General features: G+C 45.7%; 2 protein-coding genes and 1 long non-coding RNA gene across 5 annotated transcripts; 1 reads left to right on the top strand and 2 right to left on the bottom strand.

The window, feature by feature from the left end:
* Positions 1-3,313: 3,313 nt before the first annotated feature.
* Positions 3,314-12,927, bottom strand: LOC147333429 (H-2 class II histocompatibility antigen, E-S beta chain-like). 2 transcript variants are annotated; one of them, XM_086267519.1, is made up of 6 exons: positions 12,829-12,927; positions 12,095-12,367; positions 10,383-10,596; positions 4,201-4,268; positions 3,972-4,122; positions 3,314-3,789 (listed from the first exon to the last, which is right to left on the bottom strand). In XM_086267519.1, exons 1-5 carry the CDS (start codon positions 12,881-12,883, stop codon positions 3,995-3,997), a joined length of 738 nt encoding a protein of 245 aa, XP_086123645.1. In that variant the 5' UTR covers positions 12,884-12,927; the 3' UTR covers positions 3,314-3,789; positions 3,972-3,994. The 2 variants fall into 2 exon arrangements, with proteins under 2 accessions (XP_086123645.1, XP_086123653.1); XM_086267527.1 differs by having other exon boundaries at positions 3,314-3,841; positions 4,009-4,122.
* A 584-nt stretch (positions 12,928-13,511) lies between these two features.
* Positions 13,512-15,457, top strand: LOC147333428 (uncharacterized). The gene is made up of 3 exons (XR_015125526.1): positions 13,512-14,628; positions 15,237-15,308; positions 15,439-15,457. It is a non-coding gene; the product is annotated as an uncharacterized LOC147333428 (long non-coding RNA).
* Positions 15,458-15,710: 253 nt separating this feature from the next.
* Positions 15,711-23,727, bottom strand: LOC147333427 (H-2 class II histocompatibility antigen, A-U alpha chain-like). Of its 2 annotated transcripts, XR_015125476.1 has the most exons (6): positions 23,613-23,727; positions 23,289-23,534; positions 22,556-22,837; positions 22,227-22,367; positions 22,019-22,108; positions 15,711-15,902 (listed from the first exon to the last, which is right to left on the bottom strand). XR_015125476.1 is itself a non-coding variant. In XM_086267564.1 (5 exons), the coding sequence occupies exons 1-4, from the start codon at positions 23,668-23,670 to the stop codon at positions 22,237-22,239; spliced, it is 717 nt and encodes a 238-aa protein (XP_086123690.1). In that variant the 5' UTR covers positions 23,671-23,727; the 3' UTR covers positions 20,246-22,108; positions 22,227-22,236. The 2 variants fall into 2 exon arrangements, 1 of the variants encoding a protein (XP_086123690.1); XM_086267564.1 differs by lacking the exon at positions 15,711-15,902 and having other exon boundaries at positions 20,246-22,108.
* Positions 23,728-24,222: the final 495 nt, after the last annotated feature.

Here is a 24,222-nt window from a genome sequence, read left to right as displayed (position 1 = left end):
CGGACAGGGCGAGCATGAGCAGGCCGGACAGAACGAGGTGAGGCAGGGCCAGACGGTTTGGAGACCTCAGGCAAAGATGAAGCAGGACCAGATGGCAGCATGGCAACTGCAGGCGACGGAACAGGTGGAAACTGCAGGAGGTGGCGCTGCATGCGACGGCGTGGAAGCCGCAGATGGTGGCGCTGCAGGCGACGAAGACTGGACGGGCCCCTCGGACCCTCCGGCAAAGGCAGAAGGCTGGACAGGCCCCTCGGACCCTCCAGTGCAGGCAGAAGGCTGGACGGGCCCCTCGGACCCTCCAGTGCAGCCAGAAGGCTGGACGGGCCCCTTGGACCCTCCAGTGGAGGCAGAAGGCTGGACGGGCCACTCGGACCCCCAGGCAGAGACAGAAAACAACTGAAGCGGTTCCTCGGACCCTCCAGCGGGAACAGACGACTGAAGCGGTTCTCCAGAAACCCCAGCAGGAACAACAGGCGAAGGCCGGACGGGCCCCTCGCCCCTCAGCAGGAACAGGTGGCAGAACAGATGACTGAGGAGAGGAGTGTTGGTGGCGAGGGTGCCGTTTCCTATGGGATGAGGGAACAGGAACCGGTGGAGAAATGGAGATCTCCTCCTCATCCTCCGACCACATAGCCGCCAGGAAAAAGGCAGGCGAACGAGGTCCCGGCTGGCGTGGGGAGGGAGAGGAAGTTTGTGGTAGCGATGAGGCAGGTGGAGAGTGTGTGTTGTCCTGGGGCGGCAGTAAAGAAGTGTAGGTAGAGATAGAGAGAGCAAGCTCGCCAGCCCTGACTTGCTCCCTCCAGGCAGCTATGGAGCTGCCCAGCACAGTGTCCATAGAAAACTGAGTTAGCCGAGGGATGCTCTGAATGACAGCATCTACTGCGCGTAGCCCGTCCGCCATGGTCCTCAAATCCTTGGCCTGGGCAATGCGGTCAAGAAGCTTAATCATCTGCTCCATCTCAGCGTTAAACTCAAAGGCTGAAGAGTCTGCGGGGTCCATCCGCGATCCTCTGTTATGTGACGGCTGTGTGCAGGCAGGAAAAGGACCCAAAGTGCAGACTCTGGACACAAACCTGAACTTAAACAGCTTTAACGCTGAACTCCAAAGGGTAACAAAACTGAATACAAAATAAGCTCACGCAGACAGAACACACAGCACGATGAGGGTAGATAAGGGTAGTCTAAGGAGCTTGGAAGAAAAGCGTCTGGACTTGTTCGCGGTCTGCGACACGGACACTTCTTCTTCTTCTTCTTCTTCTTCTTCTCTCAAAAACTGAAAAAAAGCCTGATAACATTTATCCCCTGACTCCTTCTGTACTAACCCTACAAGATCAAGCTTCATAGCAATGCTACTGAGATTTTGGACCAACCGTCTCCTCTATACCGTATATTTCTGACACTGCAAAATAACATGCTCCAAAGTTTCATCCTCTCCACAATAATCACATTTCCCCGAGGCATGCTTCCCTATCAAGAACAGTGTGGAATTCAAACCGTATGTCCAAATCTCAGTCTTGACACCACCACCTCCTCTCGCCTACTCCTTCTTGTGGCTCTCCTCACTCCCACCCCCCTTTGGATTTTATATAACCACCTTCCCCTCCTGTCTTCTTCCCACGGTTTCTGCCATCTACCCCTCATTTCTAGCTTAATAATACTCTTTACTCCCTCCTGACCAAAATTCACCGCCAGATCAACTATCTCATGATTAGTGGCTGCCTTTGCTAACCTGTCCGCTGCTTCATTCCCCCTTACCCCAGTGAGCCAGGACCCATACAAACACTACTGACAGACCATCATATGTATCCTGAAAAGAGTTTGCTGAACCTCTAATAAAATATCTGACCTACCTTTCGAGTGACCAGTCTGTATGTAGCCTGGTTAACTAAAATGGAAATTATTATTATTAATTTACCACTCGGCTACATGTAGACAAACCAAGGCTGCACTTGAATCTGAACAAATAATCGTTTTCAGCGGCCTCAAATCTTCCACCCACTGTACTGCTAATAGAATTGCTAACATTTCTCCTGTAAACACAGACAATCCATTAATAATTCTCTTCCCAATCTTTACCATAAAGTCCAGAATTACTATTGCCACCCCCCACTTGACTAGCTATATATATCTGCACATACCCATAATACTGATCTATGAAACTCTGGGGGCAAATCAGGCCTAACGAGACAAAGGAAGCACAACCAGACACATTAACATCAGACACGGACTTTCAAAGTAAAACAGGAAACATAACAGACTGAACTTACAGACACAAACTCACAGGCAGGCACTGCAACAGAGGGAACAGAGACGTAAACCATAAGACAGAACTCTAACAAAGACACCAAAGACTAGAAACGATAAATAATGTAATAAACTCAAAACTCCGGGTCAACGACTCAGGCATCCTAACAGTTTTAAACACTTCAGTGTTAATCGTTTTGTTTCAGTTGTTTGAACAAAGTCACTGTGTGAATATGTCAGCTGACATTCGTTGTTGTATACAAACTGATATCCTGTGATTTATGCTTTAATCCTGTGATACAGTCAGTGTTGTTGGATAAACCCCGGCCTCTTAATCAAATGTTCACGCCTGGTTTCATTGATATCATATCCACCCAGAAATCTGGACTTCATCATTTTGCCCTGACATCATTATCTGAACATTAAAACTGCAGCAATGTTAAAATGAATCATGAAAGGACTTTGTTGGCTTCTTTAAAGGTACAGAATATTAATTTTAAATATATGTTTACGTGATTAACTTTGACTAAATTGTTATCAACTGATTATGAGTTATTTTTTATATTCAGTATAAATCTAATTGTGTGGTGGGTCACAAATTTACTTATTAGGTAAAAATCATACTCTTTTTTATTTTTATGACTTGTTATCTTATGTGCAGCACTTTGTGATTCTATCTAGAAAGGTGCTATATAATTAAAATTTTATTAATTAATTAATTAATTTATTTATTTTTATCGGTGGCACAGTGGTTAGCACTGTTGCCGCACAGCAAGAAGGTCCTGAGTTCAATACCAACATCAGGCCGGGGTCTTTCTGTGTGGAGTTTGCATGTTCTCCCCGTGTTTGTGGGTTCCCTCCGGGTACTCCGGCTTCCACCCACCGTCCAAAGACATGCAGCTTGTGGGGATAGGTTAATTGGATAATCCAAATTGTCACTAGGTGTGAATGTGAGTGTGAATGGTTGTCTGTCCCTGTGTCCCTGCCTCTCGCCCTATGACAGCTGGGATAGGCTCCAGCGCCTCACTGCGACCCTGAAAAGCAGAAGCAGAAGCGAATGGATGGATGGATAACTTATTTATTTACTTAAACTGGTTAAAACTGGTATACAGACTGGTTTCTGTGACAATAATTCAATCCTCAGGTTGACATTAACAGGATACAGGTAAACAAACACACAGCTCAAAGTTTGAGTCATTTATTTTGCAACAATGACCTCCAGTAAAAATCTGTCATCTATGGTAATCAGAACAGCAGAAACACCCGAATCATTCAGACACATGGATTACAGGGATTACATCACATGGATTAAACAGCAGACGTGCACATAAAGCATCAAACACAAGAGTCCATGTTAAACATGGTCCAAAAGCTTCCCAGTAAAACCACAACAACCACTAACAACACTGAGATGGTCCTGGATCGGTTTAGAGTCCAGACAGAGATCATCATCATCATCAGTCTGCTGAACACAGGAAACAGCAGATTTTATAACATCAGACAGAACCAGGACCCAGGCTCAGTTAGTGGGAACCAGGATAAGACCTGAAAGAAGAAGAGATGAGGACACAGTCACCAACACACTCTGAAAACAAACCATGGACACTGGTTTTAACAGATCAATGGCAATGATTCAGTAAAGTTTCATGTTTCAGGGCCTGAACCAGGTCTGAGAGTCCTCAAAAACAACAGTAAAAACCTGTGTTTGAAACATTAATGTAACTAACAGTTGTCTGGTTCTAAACTGGTTTCAGGTATGAACTGGTCTGTAGTAGATGAATCCAGCCAGAGATAAGATCAGACCCAGGATCAGTCCTGAGGCTCCGATGGCGAGCTTGTTCCTCTCTGACTCAGGCATGGACGATTCTGAGGAGGGATCTGAGTCACACAGGTGAGAGTCAGACAGGTAGGTATGTACAGGTGTGTACAGGTGTGTAGATACAGACAGGTATTTACCCCAGTCAGTGATCAGAGGTTTCTCCAGGCTGGCGTGCTCCACCTTACAGGAGATCTTCTCCCCAGACCTTCAACACAAACATCAGTGACTCTCAGATCTAAAACTTTTAACATTTAAACTTGCAGACCTCATATTAAAAATTGTTCAGGTTTCCATCATCAGAAATGGCGCTCCTGGACCTCATTCTACGTAGCTTGGCAAGAAAAGCGTCTGGACTTGTTTAAGTTGCTTGAAGATGTTTCACCTCTCATCCGAGAAGCTTCTTCAGTTCTAAGGTCAAATGGTGGAGAGTCCCAGATTTAAACGCAGTGGGAGTTTCCCCCCATAGAGGGACAAAAGGACCCCCTGATGATCCTCTACCTAATCAGATGAGCCAAGGTGTGAAAACGGGTGTGGGTCACAATCAGCCAGAGTTTTGGGTGAGCTCATTGTGAAACCTGGCCCCACCCTATCATGTGGTTTCCTGAGATCAGGTGGCCCAGGATGTGAGTGGGCGTTAAGGCGTCTGGGAAGGATCTCAAAACTGGATTATAGATGGCAGAGAGTTGGTGTCGTAAACCCCGCCTCTGTTCAAAGATGGTCGCTCACAGTGGACATAGATGCTTCTTTCAGTCCTCTTTCAAACCATCTGTCCTCTCTGTCCAAAATGTGAACATTGGCATCCTCGAAAGAGTGTCCTTTATCCTTAAGATGCAGATGGACTGCTGAGTCTTGTCCTGTGGAGGTGGCTCTTCTATGTTGTGCCATGCGCTTGTGAAGTGGCTGTTTGGTCTCTCCAATGTAGAGGTCTGGGCATTCCTCGCTGCACTGTACAGCAAACACCACATTGTTAAGTCTGTGTTTTGGAGTTTTGTCTTTCGGGTGAACCAGTTTCTGTTTGAGGGTTTGAAAATCATAATAATGGATTGCATTTATACAGCGCTTTTCAGGGCCCTTAAAGCACTTTACAATGCCACTATTTATTCACTCTCGCATTCACACACTGGTGGAGGCAGCTACAGTTGTAGCCACAGCTGCCCTGGGGCAGACTGACAGAAGCGAGGCTGCCATATCGTGCCATCGACCCCTCTGGCCATCACCAGTAGGCGGCAAGTGAAGCGTCTCGCCCAAGAACACAACGACCGAGACTGTCTGAGCCGGGGCTCGAACCGGCAACCTTCCAGTTACAAGATGAACTGCCAACTCTTTGAGCCACGATCACCACGAAAGAAAACTGAAAGAAGCATCTATGTCCACTGTGAGCGACCATCTTTGAACAGAGGCGGGGTTTACGACACCAACTCTCTGCCATCTATAATCCAGTTTTGAGATCCTTCCCAGACGCCTTAACGCCCACTCACATCCTGGCCCATCTGATCTCAGGAAATCACATGATAAGGTGGGGCCAGGTTTCACAATGAGCTCACCCAAAACCCTGGCTGATTGGGACCCACACCCGTTTTCACACCTCGGCTCATTTCATTAGATAGAGGATCATCAGGGGGTCCTTTTGTCCCTCTGTGGGGGGAAACCCCCACTGGGTTTAAATCTGGGACTCTCCACCATTTGACCTTAGAACTGAAGAAGCTTCTCGGATGAGAGGTGAGACGTCTTCAAGCAACTCAAAGAAGTCCAGACGCTTTTCTTTGCAAGCTCCATAGACTACGATGACCTGGATGACTGAGAACCTTCACAGACATGCGTCTGTCCTTCTTATCCTCCCTCGCTGGTGTCTGATCTTCTTTTCTGTGCCTGTTTGCTGACTTTAAAAACGCCCATTTAGGATAGCCGCACGTTTTGAGTGCTTCCTTTACATGTGTGTGTTCCTTCTTTTTTCCTTCCGGCCTAGAGGGAACATGTTCTGCCCGGTGGTGTAGGGTCCTAATTACTCCAAGTTTGTGTTCCAGAGGGTGATGGGAGTCAAAGAGGAGGTACTGGTCCGTATGTGTGGGCTTCCGGTAAACTTCGATGTTGAGGTTGCCGTTCTCTTCAATGTGCACAGCGCAGTCCAGGAAAGGCAAACAGTCGTCCTTTGTGTCTTCCCTGGTGAACTTGATGTTTTTATCCACAGCGTTATTGTGCGCAGTGAAGGATTCCACTTCTTGTGTCTTGATTTTGACCCAGGTGTCGTCCACATATCTGTACCAGTGGCTGGGTACTCTTCCTTTGAAAGAGCCAAGAGCCTTCCTTTCCACTTCCTCCATGTAAAGGTTGCTACAATAGGTGACACGGGGAGCCCATGGCACAGCCATGTTTTTGTCTGTAAAAGCCTTCGTTGTATTTCAAATCAAATCAAATCAAATCAAATCACTTTTTATTGTCACATCACATGTGCAGGCACACTGGCACAGCACATGCGAGTGAAATTCTTGTGTGCGAGCCCCACAAGCAACAGAGATGTGCAAACACAACAACACAAACGAGCAAAATACAAGAATGGCCAACCTGAAACTAATAAATATATGTACAATATATAATAGTGTATGCATTTCTGGATGTGTATACTAAATATTTTCCTGTGTGTGTGTGTGTGTGTGTGTGTGTGTGTGTGTGTGTGTGTGTGTGTATACACATTTTTACAAATTAAATAGTAAAAAAATAAAATAAAATAAAAATAATAATAATAATAATAAAATATATAAAATATACAGAGTTGAATATGTGCAAAACAAGTGGCATTTATATACAGTATGGAGTGCATAATGTTGAAGTTCCAGTAGTGAAGCTGAGGTGTCTATGAAGTGTTCAGCAGTCTGATGGCCTGGTGGAAGAAGCTGTCTCTCAGTCTGCTGGTACGGGACCGGATGCTGCAGAACCTCCTTCCTGATGGAAGCAGTCTGAACAGTTTATGGCTGGGGTGACTGGAGTCCTTGATGATCCTCCCCGCTTTCCTCAGGCACCGCTTCCTGTAGATGTCTTGGAGGGAGGGAAGCTCACCTCCAATTATCCGTTCAGAGCACCGCACTACTCGCTGGAGAGCTTTGCAGTTGTAGGCGGTGCTGTTGCCATACTAGGTGGTGATGCATCCAGTGAGGATGCTCTCAATGGCACAGTGATAGAAGGTCCTGAGGATGCGGGGGCTCATGCCGAATCTTTTCAGTCTCCTGAGAAAGAAGAGGCGCTGCTGCGCCTTCTTCACTGTTTTGTTTGTGTGTACTGACCACGTAAGATCCTCAGCCAGGTGTACACCAAGGAACCGGAAGCTGCTCACTCTCTCCACAGCAGCGCCGTTGATGGTGATGGGGGTGTGTACTTCTCTGCACCTCCGGAAGTCCACTATCAACTCCTTTGTCTTTGCGACGTTGAGGGTGAGATGGTTGTCTTGACACCAGTGGGTCAGGGCGCTGACCTCCTCCCTGTAAGCCATCTCATCACCGTTGGTGATAAGACCCACCACTGTAGTGTCGTCCGCAAACTTCACAATGATATTGGAGCTGTTAGTGGCTGTGCAGTCGTAGGTGTAGAGTGAGTACAGGAGAGGGCTCAGTACACACCCCTGTGGAGCACCAGTGTTCAGTGTGATGGGGGATGAGGTGATGCTGCCCAGTCTGACCACCTGGCGTCTGTCAGACAGGAAGCTAAGGATCCAGCTGCAGAGGGAGCTGCTCAGTCCTAGATCCTGCAGTTTCCTGTCCAGCTTCGAGGGAACGATGGTATTGAATGCTGAGCTGTAATCTACAAACAGCATTCTCACATACGTGTCTCTCTTCTCCAGGTGTGACAGGGCAGTGTGTAGTGTCAGGGCTATGGCATCATCAGTGGACCTGTTGTGGCGGTATGCAAACTGTAGAGGGTCCAGTGAGTCGGGTAGTGCAGAGCAGATGAAGTCCCTGACCAGCTTCTCGAAGCATTTGCTTACGATGGGGGTCAGGACTACAGGTCGCCAGTCGTTCAATGAGGAGATGGTGGAGGATTTGGGTACAGGGACGATGGTGGCCATTTTGAAGCAGGCTGGGACTACAGACAGAGAGAGGGAAAGGTTGAAGATGTGCGTGAACACTCCAGCCAGCTGAGCCGCGCATGACCTGAGGACGCGGCCCCGTCCGGACCAGTAGCTTTGCGTGCGTTCACCTTCCTGAAGCACTTCCGCACATCCTCCTCAGACACAGTGTGCGCACTGACGTCATCCGCGGTGCGCACACTGTCCGGTCTCATGGTGTTCGCTGTGTCGAATCTAGCGTAGAATACGTTTAGATCCTCACACAGAGAGGCCGTGGTCTGCGGTGTGCTGGTTTTCCCTCTAAAGTCTGTGATCGTGTTTAGTCCCTGCCACATACTCCGAGGGTTGTCAAACTGTTGTTCCACCCTGTCCCTGTACTCACGTTTGGCTGCTTTGATCGTCTTCCGGAGTTGGTAATGTGCGTGTTTGTAGTCCGATGTGTTCGCGGAGGCAAAGGCGGTGTTCCGTGCCGCCAGTGCCGCGCGAACATCTCCGTTAATCCAGGGTTTTTGATTTGGGAAGGATTTGACTGTTCTGGATGGGACGACATCTTCCACGCATTTCCTGATAAATCCACAGACTGAGTCTGTGTATTCATCAATGTCTCTGGCGGCCACGTGAAACATTTCCCAGTCCGCGTGATCAAAACAGTCCCGCAGCGCAGACTCCGATTGGTCCGTCCAACAGTGCACCGCCCTCCGGGTTGGAGCTTCCTGTTTCAGCTTCTGCCTGTAGGCGGGCAGGAGCAGGATGGAGCAGTGATCTGATTGGCCGAATGGGGCGCGGGGGAGGGCTTTGTACGCATCCCGGAAAGAGGTGTAACAGTGGTCGAGTTGCCGGTTTCCACGTGTGTTAAAAAGGATGTGTTGATGGAGTTTTGGTGAGACTTTCTTCAGGTTTCCCTTATTAAAGTCTCCGGCTGTGATAAACGCTGCCTCTGGGTGTGCGGTTTCCTCGCTGCTGATCGCGCTGTACAGTTCCCTGAGTGCACGGTCAGTGTCGGCTTGTGGGGGAATGTAAACAGCCGTAATAATCACTGCTGTAAATTCCCTCGGTAGCCAGAATGGCCGGCACTTAATCATCAGGTACTCCAGGTCCGGTGAGCAGAAGGATTTGACCGGGTGCACGTTCGCATAATCACACCAGCTGTTGTTGATCATGAAACACACACCACCGCCTCTGCTTTTCCCAGTAAGATCCTGTGACCTGTCCGCGCGATGCACGGAGAACCCCGGCAGTTGTATTGCGGAGTCTGGTACCTTGTCCGATAGCCAGGTTTCTGTGAGGCAGATCACGCAGCAGTCCCGCATCTCTCGCTGGAATGAGATCCGTGCCCGAAGCTCGCACAGCTTGTTCTCCAGAGACTGCACATTAGCCAGTAATAAACTGGGTAACGGTGGTCTGTAAGTGCGCCGTCTCAGTCGAACCAGAACGCCAGATCTTCTCCCTCTGCGTCGGCGTTTGCGGCCTCCAGGGCCAGAGAACAAAGGCGTCTCAGGTGAGATGAATGGGGGGTCTGCAAACGGAGCGTCCGTGTTGCAAAACTTGAACTCCGGAAAGTTATAAGAAAGTCGGTCTTTTATGTCCAGTAAGGTTTGTCGGTCGTACACAAGGAGACAAGTGCTGCTCGTGAAAAAATAAAGGAAAAGTAAAATTAAACACAGAAGAAAGCCGTTGCTTGGGGGAGCTCGCGACGAGGCTGCCATACTCGGCGCCATCTTGATCACTTGATCATTTGAAATATGTGGTGGTGAGGCAGAGGTCTAACAGTGTGCAGGTCTGATCGGGTGTGAAGTTGGTCCTGTCCTCCAAGGAGCTGTCTTCTTGTAGTCGTTTTCTGACAGTCTCCACTGCCTCCGTGGTGGGTATGCAAGTGAAGAGAGAGACTACATCAAAGGACACCATGGTTTCATCTGGATCCAGGGGAAGTTTCTGGACCTTGTCGGTGAAGTCGGTGGAGTTCTTGATGTGGTGTGGGGTGTTCCCCACGAGAGGAGCAAGGATGGTAGCAAGGTGTTTAGCAATGTTATAAGTGGCTGAGTTTATGCTATGCAGTTTATGCAGGGTATGGCATCGCCTGGGTAAAGGCAGTGATATGTGAGGCGGTCAATGATTTTGTCCTTTTCAAGGTCTTGAAGGCAAGCTATAACTTTCTTTTTGTAGCTGCTTGTGTGGTCTCGCTTTAAGGCTTCATAGGTATTGTTGTCACTGAGGAGAGTAGTGATCTTTGTGTGGTAATCCGGAGTATACTGGAGTACTCACCTGGGTGTGTACTCCAGGTGGGAGTGGGTCTGGTAGTACCAATCACCATCTGCCATCTCCTCAGTGGAAGTGACATCAGAGGTGACTTCCTGTCCATCTCTCAGCCAGCTCACGTTGATCTTACTGGGATAGAAGTCATAGACGCTGCAGACCAACATGGCAGGATGCTGACTGTAAGCAGGTGTTGTGGAGTGAAGTTTGATGTACGGCTTAACTAGAGGATATTATGAGTTTCTGTTATTGTTAACGTCATATCATCAGGGATGATTGTATACATGAGTATTAATAAAGATACTGTCAACAGTAGAGTCACATATAACCAGTCTGACATCAGATCATGAATCAGCTGTGAGGAGAAACATCATCAGGCTGTAAACATTATTATTATAAAGTAAGACATGCAGAGCTGTATGTGCTGGAAATCTACCAGACTTGAACCAGTGAAACCAGTGTGAACCATCAGTGAACTGTTGCTCCTGCAGATCAGCTGCTGTGGTTTGAAAGTAAAATCTGACACATGGAGACTAGATGATAAACTATCGCTATAGATCATCCACACATAGATGAAGCCAGCCTGCTTTCACTCTGTTTAATATATCAACATGAAACTAAAGGACTGAATCCACAGCTGGTCCCAGTTTGAAATTTTGCTCATCCAGCTGTTTGATTCCTGAACAGAAATTATAGAGTGGGGGGCAGGGAGTCTGGTCAGACTGTAGCATCCAGAGCCAGTAGGGGGCGCTCTGTCGGTGTATTTGATCGTATTGATCCACAAGTCACACACAGATGGGTCACAAAACAGCTGCTGGCTGATGGAGGAAAATGCTCTGCTCTCCTGCTCACTGCACAGAGACGAAGTCACTCCTGTAAACAGCCTGGTCAACACTCGTGGTGCATTTATGTGCACTCGTAAATCTAGTCATCTATAGCCCAAAAGCAGAAGATGCAGAATCAGTTTCCACTCTCAGACAGCTTCCCCTCCACAGGAGGTCTGAGCTGGTTCTCCTCATGCTCCTCTGAGCTGCTGCTACGAGCTGATTTCATTCAAGTAAGTCAAGTTTATTCATTGAGTCCTTTTCACAGGTAAACAGTCACAAAATGCTGAAATAAATATGAACATTAAATGCCAAAATAGCCAATGAATTATTTAAAAAGACAGGGGAAAATATCTGTGTGTGTTTCCTCTGGGTTGTAATGGGAACTTTATAATTGTTTCAGTATATTGAATAACTCCACTGTTACACTGACTCATAGATCTGAGCTATAATGTGTGCAGGTGTGAAGCTGCTACACAAGCTCTGAAATTCAGAATCAATAAATAACCTGCAGATGGCCTTCAAACAAACATCAGTGTTTCTCATTTTTGTCTGAATTAAAATAAATGAATTAGAAGATAAGAAGGAAAAAGTGTTTTATCAACCTGTCAGGTTGCTTCATGCTGTTAGAAATATTTATATGGAAATATTTAAAAATAAATATGAGCAATAATTCAGCTTAAAGAGGTTTAATGAATCATCAGTGTGTTATAATGAACAGCTGCAGTTTGCCTTTTTCACCAGCAGGGAGCGCCACAGACTGAGGTTAGAGTGTTCAGAGTCAATGATTTATTACAGTTATTGATCACCAGAGTCTGACCTGCAGCTGTGAGTCCATCATGAATGATTCAGAGTAACATGAACACCTGATGATGTCACACAGACCAGCACACTCACCTGATTTAGACAGAATGTTCTTGTACCAGAGACCAATGTTGTTATGGCAGTACCTCTCCTTCTCAGCTCTCGCTGCAGCCAGGCGTCCTGGTTGACTGTTAAAGTACTTTGCCTGCTTCACTCCAAAGTCAGTGAATCCAACAAACTTCCCCACATCGCTGTCAAACCTGACGACCTCGATCTTGTTGTAATAGTAAGATCTCATGTACTCGATGTCCTTCAGCTCAGTGGAGTTAAAGTCACAGCGAGACACCACAAACATTTTGAATCCATCTGAGGACAAACACAACATCAGACTGTGAGCTGATCACACCTGCTGTGTACAGATGTACAAATAACTTATGTTGATCATGTATACATCTATCTACTTAGCACTTTTAATTCTTATTTTTATCTTTATTTAAGCGTTGTCTGACAGAATGTTTTGCACTAAGTAAATGGTAAAAGGCCTGTATTTGTAAAGTGCTTTACTGGTCCCTAAGGACCCCAAAGCGCTTTACACAACATCTACCCATCCACACACTGGTGATGGCAGCTACATTGTAGCCACAGCCACCCTGGGGCGCACTGACAGAGGCGACTAAGCACCACAGCAAATTCCTAATGTTGTTAATCTGCTCAACATTTGGCAATAAAACCCTTTCTGATTCTGATCACTGATGCATTTATTGATCACTATACTGATTACAGATCAGTGTATCTCTGCAGTGTATTAATCAGTGTATTGATGGTACCTGCTGTGCTGAGGCTGATGAAGAGGAGGCTGAGGCAGAGGAAGGATGAAGCCATGTTCCTGAGTTCTCCTGACAAACTGACTCAGTCTGACTGAGAGCTGCTCTAAAAACAGAGGACAGGTCACATGACCACAGCATCATCTGTTACCAGGAAGAGTGTGCTGCTTTAAAGCTTTAAAAGCAGAGAGCAGCACTCTGTGACGTCATCAGCACATTTCCTCTTTACTCAAAATCTCCTGTTTTCATTTGTATTCAGTCAGAGCTCATGAATCTAATTACCTGCCACCACATTAAATCAACCACTAATGCACTGCTGTAATAATAATGATAACCTCTCATATTAACAGGGGTCATATTTACACACCTGTCCTCTTCTTCTTCATTAATAATAAGTAATCCGCTCTTTCTCAGTACTTTTGATCAATTGAATTTACTGCATCACACTGTTTATACTCACACTTCCTGTCTCTTTCAACTTAAAAGGACAGAAGCACTCTTATTGTGAAACATTTCTGTGGAGTTCTGATGTTCCTCTGTGTGGACGGCACAGATCTCATGGATATTGGACAGACAATGCGTCTCATGAAATGTGTTTCTTAGTTAATGTGCAGTGTGATGTATTATGTAGTATAGATTTATTTTTAAGTTTCAGGCTCCAGAGCAGCTGAATCACATTTCACTGCTACATTCAGAGCAAAGGTTCAGATGAACTTTAAATGTTTGTAATTCACATTTTCTGTTTAGATATTCACACAGACTAAATCATATTCAATGGAGACATTCAGTCAGAGTCTAACAGCACGTTTCAGCTCATAGATGTGTCAGTGATCAGACTGTTGACGAGGAAAAGAGTTCATCTCAACGTGATTGTCAGAGTCAGTGTAAATGCTGCTTCAGTCATTGGAATGTCAGATATTAAAACATGTTACAGCAGGAATATAAACATGTTGGATTCATTTCTTTTTTTTTCTTTTTCTTTATACAGACAGAAGTAGGTAACCTTGTGTTGTGAAGTTGTGAGTGAAGATGTGCGTGTGTGTGTGCTATTCATCTAGCTTCACCACCCATTAATGAGTAAACGAATTTAAGGTTTTTCAGATAACAAAATTTTGCAGCATCAATTTGAGGCTTCATATTGCCAGCTTATACTGAAAATTACTTGCAGCCAGTAGTGTACACACAGCACAAGGAAATAATAGCCGATGAGGTCATAGAGATGTTTGTGAGCAACGATAATGGATAGCCCGTGCCAGTTTTTGTAAGTATAATCTTGTAGAATTGCAGTTCCAAGTAGTTTCAGAGGTGATCAAACAAAACTAACTAAAAACAGAGCTCACATACAATATGTAAGGCTAATGGCGTAACTAAACAATGCTGATACACAACTTAACTGGATGCTAGGCACATGCTCTTTTTATAATATTAGCAACTTAAAATAGCTGTTTTAATGTTTTATAGAGAACTCTAGTGAGAACAGAGAAGAAATGCAGTATTCTTGATTTCAACAAAAGAAAGATAACACTCATAAATTTCTTGTTTGTGACGGACATATTTTTCCAAAAATACCACCACACTGTCCTGGCATGACTGATACAGTTTTCAGCAGCACAGATCAGATGCTGTTTGGTCAGACTTAACTGTTTATAGAAGGGATTAGGAGATGGTTGTTTTGCTGTTGTCTCTTTATTTTCTTCTCTGATTCCATCTCAGTTGGAGTGTTGCGGACTGGAGAGCTACTGGGACTGGAAGTTCAACATCCCAAATTCCTGCCTATGCACCGACAAGTCCACTAATCCATGTGTAAGTGTGAAAGCTAACATGCCTACACGGTTAAAAACATTTTTTCAATAAATTTTCATTTACAAAGCCCAACTTCCTCCCAAAGTAGCACCACCAGGCTCCTTTGTGCTACAGTAACACTTGGGAAAACAGTGGTTGGAGACTGTGGTACAACCAAACCATTTGCAGACGGTAAAGCAACTTTAGTGCATCAAGTCAGCGATAAAACGTCATTAAGATTTCGACTCAGTGGGGTCAAGCTGGCATTTGTGTTAATATGTCAATTAACTATTATTAGCTGGTGAAAATTGCAATGATGTTAACGCCATTACTGCATTAACACGGCAAATCTCCGTTAACGAGTTACCACAGATCGGCCCGTGCGAGGGGCTGCACGAAATCAACGTGTTAGCGCGGTTAGCTCGTTAACACGTTGACGCCATGCCCATCATGCAGTCTTATTTCGATTGTTTGCAGCATGTTGGCAGTCTGTCTGCATTAAAATGACTGCAGTCAGTTAAAGCATGTTTTAAAAGCTGTGACACACAAATATCATCACATTTTAAAAACTACACATTGTCTGGGTGTGCATACACTTCATGCACAATTACAATTTCTGTGTTTTCCAGGTGGCGGCTCCTAGAAACAGCAGCCTCTTTAACAGCCAGATGGGTGACGAGCCTATTATGATTTATGAAAAGGTATTAAAGGCATTCTCATTAGAAATGATCTTTTTTTTCAAGTACAGGTACATGTGTAAACTCTATAAGCTGTTATGAACTTTGTTTCCATTTATATTGGTTTATCTCATTAATCCTTTACTTGTTTTAGGGATGCCTTCCATACTTCAGAAATGTCAGATATTAAAACATGTTACAGCAGGAATATAAACATGTTGGATTCATTTCTATAAACACTCACTGATTTTTATTTAAACTGCTGTTATCAGCAGACTCACACACACACACAGACTCTTTTATTAGAGTTAAAGGGCCTGTGTGTTCAATCTGAAATTGCTTTCAAATACTGGAATTCAGTAACGTCATCTGTGACCAATGAAGTCAATTCAATTCAATTTTATTTATATAGCACCAAATCACAACAAAGGCGCTTCATAGGTACAGAGAAAAACCCAACAATCATATGACCCCCTATGAGCAGCACTTTGGCGACAGTGGGAAGGAAAAACTCCCTTTTAACAGGAAGAAACCTCCAGCAGAACCAGGCTCAGGGAGGGGCGGGGCCATCTGCTGTGATTGGTTGGGGTGAGAGAAGGAAGACAGGATAAAGACATGCTGTGGAAGAGAGACAGAGGTTAATAACAGATATGATTCAATGCAGAGAGGTCTGTTAACACATAGTGAGTGAGAAAGGTGACTGGAAAGGAAAAACTCAATGCATCATGGGAATCCCCGGCATCCTACGTCTATTGCAGCATAACTTTATTTCTTTTTTCTGCCTGTCCTGTTTGGTTCTTTTGCCATCAGAATTATTGTTTAAAGGCGAAGAAAGATGCCCAACAGATGGACTTTACCAAATGGACCATCCCAGCCTTGCCGTAATGGTCTATTTGATTCACCTTTTATTGTTTATTTTATTTTTATTTTCACTTGCTAGATACGGGACAGACTTGAATGAGGAAAGGAAAGAGGGGGAAAAAACAGCGGGGAAGAGGGACGGGGGAGAAGGGCAAAAAAACAAAAACCAAGAGAATAAGCAGAGAAAAAAATGCATCTATCGATCACCTGGATCACCTGTTGAGAAAGAAAAAAGAAAGCAAGCAGAAGAGAACAAGAGTAATAGAATAAACAGCATCACAATGATATATGGGAATATGACAGTAAATACTAAATATTAAACATTATTGTGCAGCACATAAGATCAACAGAACACAGTGTGCTTTGAGGTAGGAGCCAAAAAGGGTGTAGTTTGTGGGTGTGATCACCCGTGTGTACACCTGTGAGCATGGACGCGCTTGTTTTTTTAAAAGGTTCCTTCATGTAATGATCTGCTAGAGCATAGGTGTCAAACTCTGGCCCGCGGGCCAAATTTGGCCCGCAGCCTAATTACATTTGGCCCACGAAGCCATACCAAATTACTATTAGAGCTGGCCTACTGGTATTATACAGCTAATATATATATTGTTTAGTATTAAGCTTTGCTTGTTCCATATTCAGTTTTTCAGCAAAACGTGTTTGAGTCCATAAGAAAAGATTCATTCTTATATCTGGAGGAATAAATATATTTCGATAAATATTAACGTTAGCCCGCGACTTTGTCCCAGTTTTGAATTTTGGCCCACTGTGTATTTGAGTTTGACACCCCTGTGCTAGAGGGTGTGGGGGGGCCACAGCCCCGTCCTCCAGGGCATGAAGCAGGTATGGAGGAGATGTCTGTGAAGGTTCTCAGTCATCCAGGTCATCGTAGTCAAAGGAAAGGAAAGACAAAATGCCAAAACACAGACTTAACAATGTGGTGTTTGCTGTACAGTAGTGATGGGTCATTCGCGAACGAAATGGCTCTTAGAGCCGGCTCTTTGACGTGAATGACGCGAGCCGGCTCCTTATCGCGAGCTGTCACGTGTTTTTTTTTTTTCTTTTTCTCACCCTCTCTCTCTCTCTCTCTCGCACTTTTTTTCCGCTTCACTCTGCACGCGAGCCTTGTGCTTTACGCTGGGCAGAGGGGGGAGGGGCGGTAGTTACACTCAGTAGCACAGGAACAGCCAGAGAGAGAGAGAAAGAGAGCCAGGGACAACAACGTCACATTAGAAAGGTATAGTAATCATCCACAACTATTTTCGGTTGCAGATGATAAAGGATTCAGAAAGTTTATTCATGCAGGCCCATATGACAGAGAATATGCATGTTCTTTTAGTTTTCATATTATAATTTATATTTAATTGTGTTGTGGTTTGCAGTGTTTTGTGTTGTTTCACTTTAAATTTGTTTAAAAGGAAAAAGCTGTAAATTTAAATAGTTAAAAGTTGAAATGTGAATAGTTGATTTTTGTATTATATGATTTATTTATTACATTTTATGTGGAGTGAATAAATAAAAGTATATTTACGGTGGTCCCTACAGACAAAGCACATACAAACTTCAAATCATGTAAAAACTCTGAAGCATGAACAAACTCCAAAACACGTAAAAACTCCAAAACACGTAAAAACTCCGAAGCACGTAAAAACTAAGAAGCACATAAAAACTCAAAACACGTACAAAAGACAACAGAAGTGCTCCAGGATGCTGGGCGCAGTGTTGAGCTTTTCTTACCTAGTGGCTACATAAGCCAGCAAGTACCAACGACCGGATTTGGTGTGTGGTAGTAACAGGTAAATGAACTTTTTTTTAAATTATTTGAATATATATGAGTGCCTGTGTATAAATACACAAACAATACACACATGCTTTCAATTGTGTAATTTAAGTGATCTAGTAGCTCTGCTTTGGAAGTTCAGTTCATGCTAGAAATGTGTTTTGGAGTTTGTACGTGTTTTGTCTCTAGGGGCCACCGCATATATTTATATATAAACATATATAAATAAAACCACTTTTTTTTAACGTTAGTAATTCCTTTTGTGCATAATTTCATATTATTGTGAATAATAAATTAATTAAAGCAACAAAACAACCTGAAGAGCCGGATCGGAGCCGAAAGAGCCGGCTCTTTTTAGTGAGCCGAGCCGAAAGAGCCGGATCTCTAAAAAGAGCCGGAAATCCCATCACTACTGTACAGTGCAGCGAGGAATGCCCAGACCTCTACATTGGAGAGACCAAACAGCCACTTCACAAGCGCATGGCACAACACAGAAGAGCCACCTCCACAGGACAAGACTCAGCAGTCCATCTGCATCTTAAGGATAAAGGACACTCTTTGAGGATGCCAATGTTCACATTTTGGACAGAGAGGACAGATGGTTTGAAAGAGGAGTGAAAGAAGCATCTATGTCCACTGTGAGCGACCATCTTTAAACAGAGGCGGGGTTTACGACACCAACTCTCTGCCATCTATAATCCAGTTTTGAGATCCCTTCCCAGACGCCTTAACGCCCACTCACATCCTGGGCCATCTGATCTCAGGAAATCGCATGATAAGGTGGGGCCAGGTTTCACAATGAACCCACCCGAAACTCTGGCTGATTGGGACCCACACCCAATTTCACACCTTGGCTCAGGCGATTAGAGGATCATCAGGGGTCCTTTTGTCCCTCTGTGGGGGGAAACTCCCACTAGGTTTATATCTGGGACTCTCCACCATTTGACCTTAGAACTGAAGAAGCTTCTCGGATGAGAGGTGAAACGTCTTCAAGCAACTTAAAGAAGTCCAGACGCTTTTCTTTCCAAGCTCCTTTGACTCCCTGTTATAGTGTTTCCTCACTTGGCTCATGTGAACCCAGCCCAATTTTTATTCTTTAAGTGTGCGTATGTGTGTGTGTGTGTGTGTGTGGGGGGGGGGGGGGGGGGGGGGGGGGGGGGGGGATATGTGTGTATTCACATCATTTATGTTTTGAGAGTGTGGGGAGTGAGTTGGAGGGTGGGGTGGGCTGCTTTTAACTATGTAAAGCACTTTGTGCTACATTTTTTTTGTATGAAAAGTGCTTTATAAATAAAGACTGATTGATTGATTGATTGACTATGGAGGAGATCAAAACTCCAGAACACCACAGACCATGGAAGACCCACAGAGGGGCAGCCGCGCCACTGTCCCAGAAAGAGCTGAGGAGAGTCCCAGATGAGGGCTCATTCAGCAGCCGCGGAGCAGAAGCCGGGGGGGGGGGGTGCAGTGACGCGCCCGTGAGCTCCGCCGGCAGCCAGCTGTGCCTGAGTGACCGAGCACCCCACCTCCGAAGTGGCCAGAGCTCCAGGCCCCGGTAAGCAGCCGCCAAGGAGTGAGCCGGTGTGTACTCGGACGCCCATCCCCAGACACAAAGAACCACCAACGCACCGACACCTGAGGGAGTCCGCCACCGGCAGGGGAAGTGGTGGTGGGTGGAGATAGGCCTCCAAACCTTGGAGGGCCTGAGATGTCCCCAGAGAGGTGGCGTCTGATACCCAACCTGACATATAGACACAGACATACAGGCACACACAGACACAAACATCCATTCCCCCCCTCATGCTCTCATATGCACTTACTCCACACTCAACCAACGTGGAGACAGACATAAAGAGACGCTGTACACACGATCACACTCCCCAAGCGTACTCTATGAACCGGGTCTAGGTGCCCTTGCCCCTGGAGGGGGGAACTGCACCCAGACACAGGTAGTGTTACCCTTTTCCCTGCGGTGGGGAGAGGCAGACCGCCCCGACTCAGCAGCAGCAGGGAGGCCCCACACTCCAGACCGCAGTCGGACGGCCAACTCCTCCTAGCCCCCCTGCTCCAGCAGGTCGCAGAGAATGGGGGTGAGAGAAGACTCCAAACCTCCCTCCACCCGCTCATTGTAGTGTTGATGCATGTGTGTTCTAAGGTGCATTTAAAACCCAGGAGGGCATGGAGCTACCTGCCAGAGAGCAGCAGGTAAGCGCATAGTCCCTTCTGATAGCCCTCAATGACTAAGTGTATTTAAAATTGAGAGGTGGGCAACGACGCCAGGGGTGAGGTGTACACCCTGATGGTAATATGGACTTCGTGATTGTGCCCACCCCCAAGGTCCTATATGTATGTGTAATGAGGGTGTGACTAATGTGGATGTCTAAGTTGTGGGATAAAATTGAGGCAGAGGCAGCCAGAAGGGGACAGAGGGGGGGGTGTCAAGGCTCGGCTGTGTGGCAAGCAGGAGGAGGACCCAAATGCAAAACTCACAGACACGGGGATGAACTCGAGAAACACAGCTTTAATGCTGGCACGGCAGAACACAGGAAATACAAAACTAAACTGGGGAAAAGTAAACTAACACTCGCAGGTAGACACAGGAAGATCCACACAACATGAGGGACGACGTCACGCTGAACAGAGGGAGACGCAGACAGAAATACACAGAGGGTTAACGAGGAAAGTGGGAACACACGGGGAACACAGGTGACACTGATAATCATAACGAGACAGGGCGGGGTGAACTGAACATGACATGTACGGGCGTGAGAGTCACAAGGTAAACAGGAAGTGCACAGAGGTTCAGACAGGAGGAGAGAGAGCACGGGGAAAACACAGACATAACGGGCTGGGGAAACATGAAACAACCACAAAGGGAGACGAGGGCTCATAAATACATAGAGGGCACACAGGGGGGAGAGAGAGCACGGGGAGAACTTAGACATAATGGGCAGGGGAAGCATGGAATAAAACATAAGGAGAGACGAGGGCTCACAGATACACAGAGGGGCACACAGGGGGTAAAAGCCATGAAGGGAAAACACTTAGGGAACAACACAACAGGGCAACTCAGAAAACATGGCCTAAGCAAGGAACAAAATACAAACATACAAGAAAACTAAGAACACTGGGCCAACATGGCCCAGGACCATGACAGGGGGATGCCTCCCCTGCACCCTGGTGACATACCTTCACCCCAAGGCACTGCATGTGTGGGTGATTGTGGTGGAGCTGGAAGAGGGAGGCAGCTGGAGATGGGGAGGGAAGGAAGGGACGGGCAAGTGACCCCTCCCTGGGGCCAGCTCCCCCGCTGACCCCAGTAGGCACTCCCATACTCCGCGACCCGCCAGGGAAAGGGGGCTCAGGCCCATCCGGACCGGGGCCCAGTGCAGCAGCACTGCCCGGCCCCACAGAGCCTGGGACAGCCCCCCAGACCCCATTGCAGCATAACTAAGGGAGGATTCAGGGTCACCTGGTCCAGCCCTAACTATATGCTTTAGCAAAAAGGAAAGTTTGAAGCCTAATCTTAAAAGTAGAGATAGTGTCTGTCTCCTGAATCCAAACTGGAAGCTGGTTCCACAGAAGAGGGGCCTGAAAACTGAAGGCTCTGCCTCCCATTCTACTTTTAAATACTCTAGGAACAACAAGTAGGCCTGCAGAGCGAGAGCCAAGTGCTCTAATAGGGTGATATGGTACTACAAGGTCATTAAGATAAGATGGGGCCTGATTATTTAAGACCTTGTATGTGAGGAGCAGGATTTTGAATTCTGGATTTAACAGGAAGCCAATGAAGGGAAGCATGATAATAATCACATGATTATAAACAGGAAACATGAACCTGCTCAGACACTCCTGACTCAGAAACAAACCACAGAGAGTGAAATGGATCCATGAATATTTGTAAAGACACAGGAAGAACACTCAGACAAATTTGTGGATTTATTACTTTGAAGTTTATGAACACACTGAGGTCACCTGACACTGAGTTCAGATAAAACTGGTCTCAGTCTCATTAATTTGACTTTTGTCTCCTTTGTTTTTGTGGCAGGAAAAGGTTCCAGGTGGAATCTGCTGGATGGATGGTGGAGATACTCACTGTGACGAGGGAGCTTTAGTTTGCTTTGAATCCCAGAGTTGAACCTTATTCACACAGATGGTGACAGGACAGCTCATACAGGAGATTAACCTAAAGCAGGTGAGACAGGTAGACAGGAAGCAGAAGTTCATTACAGGTGAACTCTGCACACACAACAACAACACACACTCATTATGAGCTCATTGTAGAACTATGATGACATCATCACCGTGAGCCAATCAGCTGCACTCGTTTCCTTTGACGAGGAAGAAGGTTCCAGCAGCCACACCGAGCAGACCGAGAGTCAGACCCACTACACAGAACACAGAGGGTCCAACACCTGGATCAGAGCGAGCGGACGAATCCACCTCTGGAGACACAAACACAGACATGAACCTTCACATCTGGAGGCAAAGAGGAAAAACACACATCTGTCTCAAACTGTCAGCTCAGATCAGATCCAGCTGTTCTGATGAACACTGGGCTCAGTCTTCACATCTGGAGACAGACACCTCTGTATTTTTGTCAGTGTTCTGTGTTTAAATAAAGTTTTCTCACCATAGATTTTGGTCAGTGGTTCTGTCAGGGCCAGATGTTGCACTGCACAGCTGTAGATGTCTCCCTGCTGTGGGGTGAACTGCAGTCTGGAGATCTGGGTGAAGGTCCAATCTTTGTTTAGATAGGGAATGTTGATGCTGGATCCTGTGACCTTCTGTCCGTTCTTGGTCCAGGAGACGTTGACAGGAGCAGGATAGAAACCAGTCACGTGACAGATCAGAGTGTTCTTCTCTCCAAACTCCACCTCATCTCTGCTGTAGATCATCACAGCTGAAGGAGCATCTGTGCACAAACACATCAGGCAGAGGATCAGAGCTTCAGCTGGTTCCCATCAGCAGGTGATCATGATGATAATAAACATCAATAAAACGTTCAGGTGTTCACTCAGATGATGTCATCACTGTCTGTGTGAGAGAAGCTAGAGTGAGGTCAGAATCATGAAGTTAAACTACAGACAGACTCAGTTCAGCTTCAGAGGAACTAAGAGGAGGAAAAATAAAATAAACTGTGATCTTTAATATAAACACAAATATAAACACGTCAGTGTTTCTGTACACATGATCAGTCTGAATGTGCTTAAGGTGGAATTATTTCATATATTTAATCAGTTTGAAGCTGGCTGTGTTTGATTGGACAAAGTAAATCAGTGCTGATGATGTCATCAGTGTGTTACTCTACAGAGCGTGCAGGTAAACACAGGTGAGGTGAGACAGGTGTTACATGTTGTATTTACCCTGTTCTGGAGGGTAGTCCTTCATGCCTTTACCAAAAAGCTTCATGTTCTCTCTGCAGGTATGTTGAAAAGCCACAGATGATTCATAACCTCCTGGTACAGTCATAGGATCAATAAAAGGAGGCAGAGGGTAGATAAACTCCTGTTTGTTGAAGTCTGCGTAGGCAAGCTCTTCACCATCCAGTCCATACATGTTCTCTCCATCAGAGTCTGAACAGCCACCGACAGCAATGTCACTGTGCAGAGCTGAAACACATCAAACACTGATCAGTGACCTGATCAATAACCTGATCAATAAGCTGCTGTTTACAGTGACAAACTCACCGTCAGCAGAGACACAGAGGACACAGGAGAGGAAGAGGAGCAGCTCCTTCATCTTCATCAGCAGCTCTCTGACAGTTAAACTGTGTGTGTGGACCTCACAGAGTGTGTGTGAGAGTCTGTGAGTGACTGAAAGTGCAGCTGAGCTCTAACACACAGCAGCCAATCACAGATCTCACAGCTCATGATGTCATCAGTGTCCAGGCAGACAGCAGCTGGAGGTGAACATGATCTGACAGACAGCACCAATCAATAATCAATATTTATAGACTCTTCAAAATAAAGTTCAGCCAGATCAGTTTCCACTCTTAGGATTTTCAGAATAAAACCAACTTTATTTTAATAAAATGATTCAGTTTGTTTAAAAACACTGTGAAATATGACTTCATGTGTTATTTAAATAGTTTCCAGTTTAAAACATCTTGATGCATTCTCGATCATCCAGGAAAGTAAATCTCCAAAAGTTGATTCTGTTCATCTGGACGTAGCGTTTTGTGGGAGAAACGTTTCGCCACTCATCCAAGGGACTTCTTCAGTCTCAGCTGACTGCTGTCAGGCGTGTCGTGTGTGGAGGCGAGGAAGAGACGACCCAAACGCAGGACTCACGGTGAAA

Source organism: Aulonocara sp. 'chitande type north' Nkhata Bay, linkage group LG3, assembly GCF_057382095.1.
Source record: "Aulonocara sp. 'chitande type north' Nkhata Bay isolate Kocher_YH1m ecotype deep benthic linkage group LG3, A_spYH_male_GT1.1, whole genome shotgun sequence".
In the NCBI taxonomy this organism is placed as follows: Eukaryota; Metazoa; Chordata; class Actinopteri; order Cichliformes; family Cichlidae; genus Aulonocara; species Aulonocara sp. 'chitande type north' Nkhata Bay.
This window is presented reverse-complemented; position numbering and strand designations above follow the sequence as displayed.

Bases quoted from the DNA above. Each gene is read 5' to 3' on its own strand.
- LOC147333427 (XM_086267564.1), bottom strand. From the start codon at position 23,670: ATGAAGATGAAGGAGCTGCTCCTCTTCCTCTCCTGTGTCCTCTGTGTC. The intron at 23,535-23,612 runs GTGAGTTTGTCA...GATGTGTTTCAG, and splicing joins CCTCTGTGTCTCTGCTGACG to CTCTGCACAGTGACATTGCT. The intron at 22,838-23,288 runs GTAAATACAACA...GTTTGTGCACAG, and splicing joins GGACTACCCTCCAGAACAGG to ATGCTCCTTCAGCTGTGATG.
- LOC147333429 (XM_086267527.1), bottom strand. From the start codon at position 12,883: ATGGCTTCATCCTTCCTCTGCCTCAGCCTCCTCTTCATCAGCCTCAGC. The intron at 10,597-12,094 runs GTGAGTGTGCTG...AATATCCTCTAG, and splicing joins GAACATTCTGTCTAAATCAG to TTAAGCCGTACATCAAACTT. The intron at 4,123-4,200 runs GTAAATACCTGT...TGTGTGACTCAG, and splicing joins ACCTCTGATCACTGACTGGG to ATCCCTCCTCAGAATCGTCC.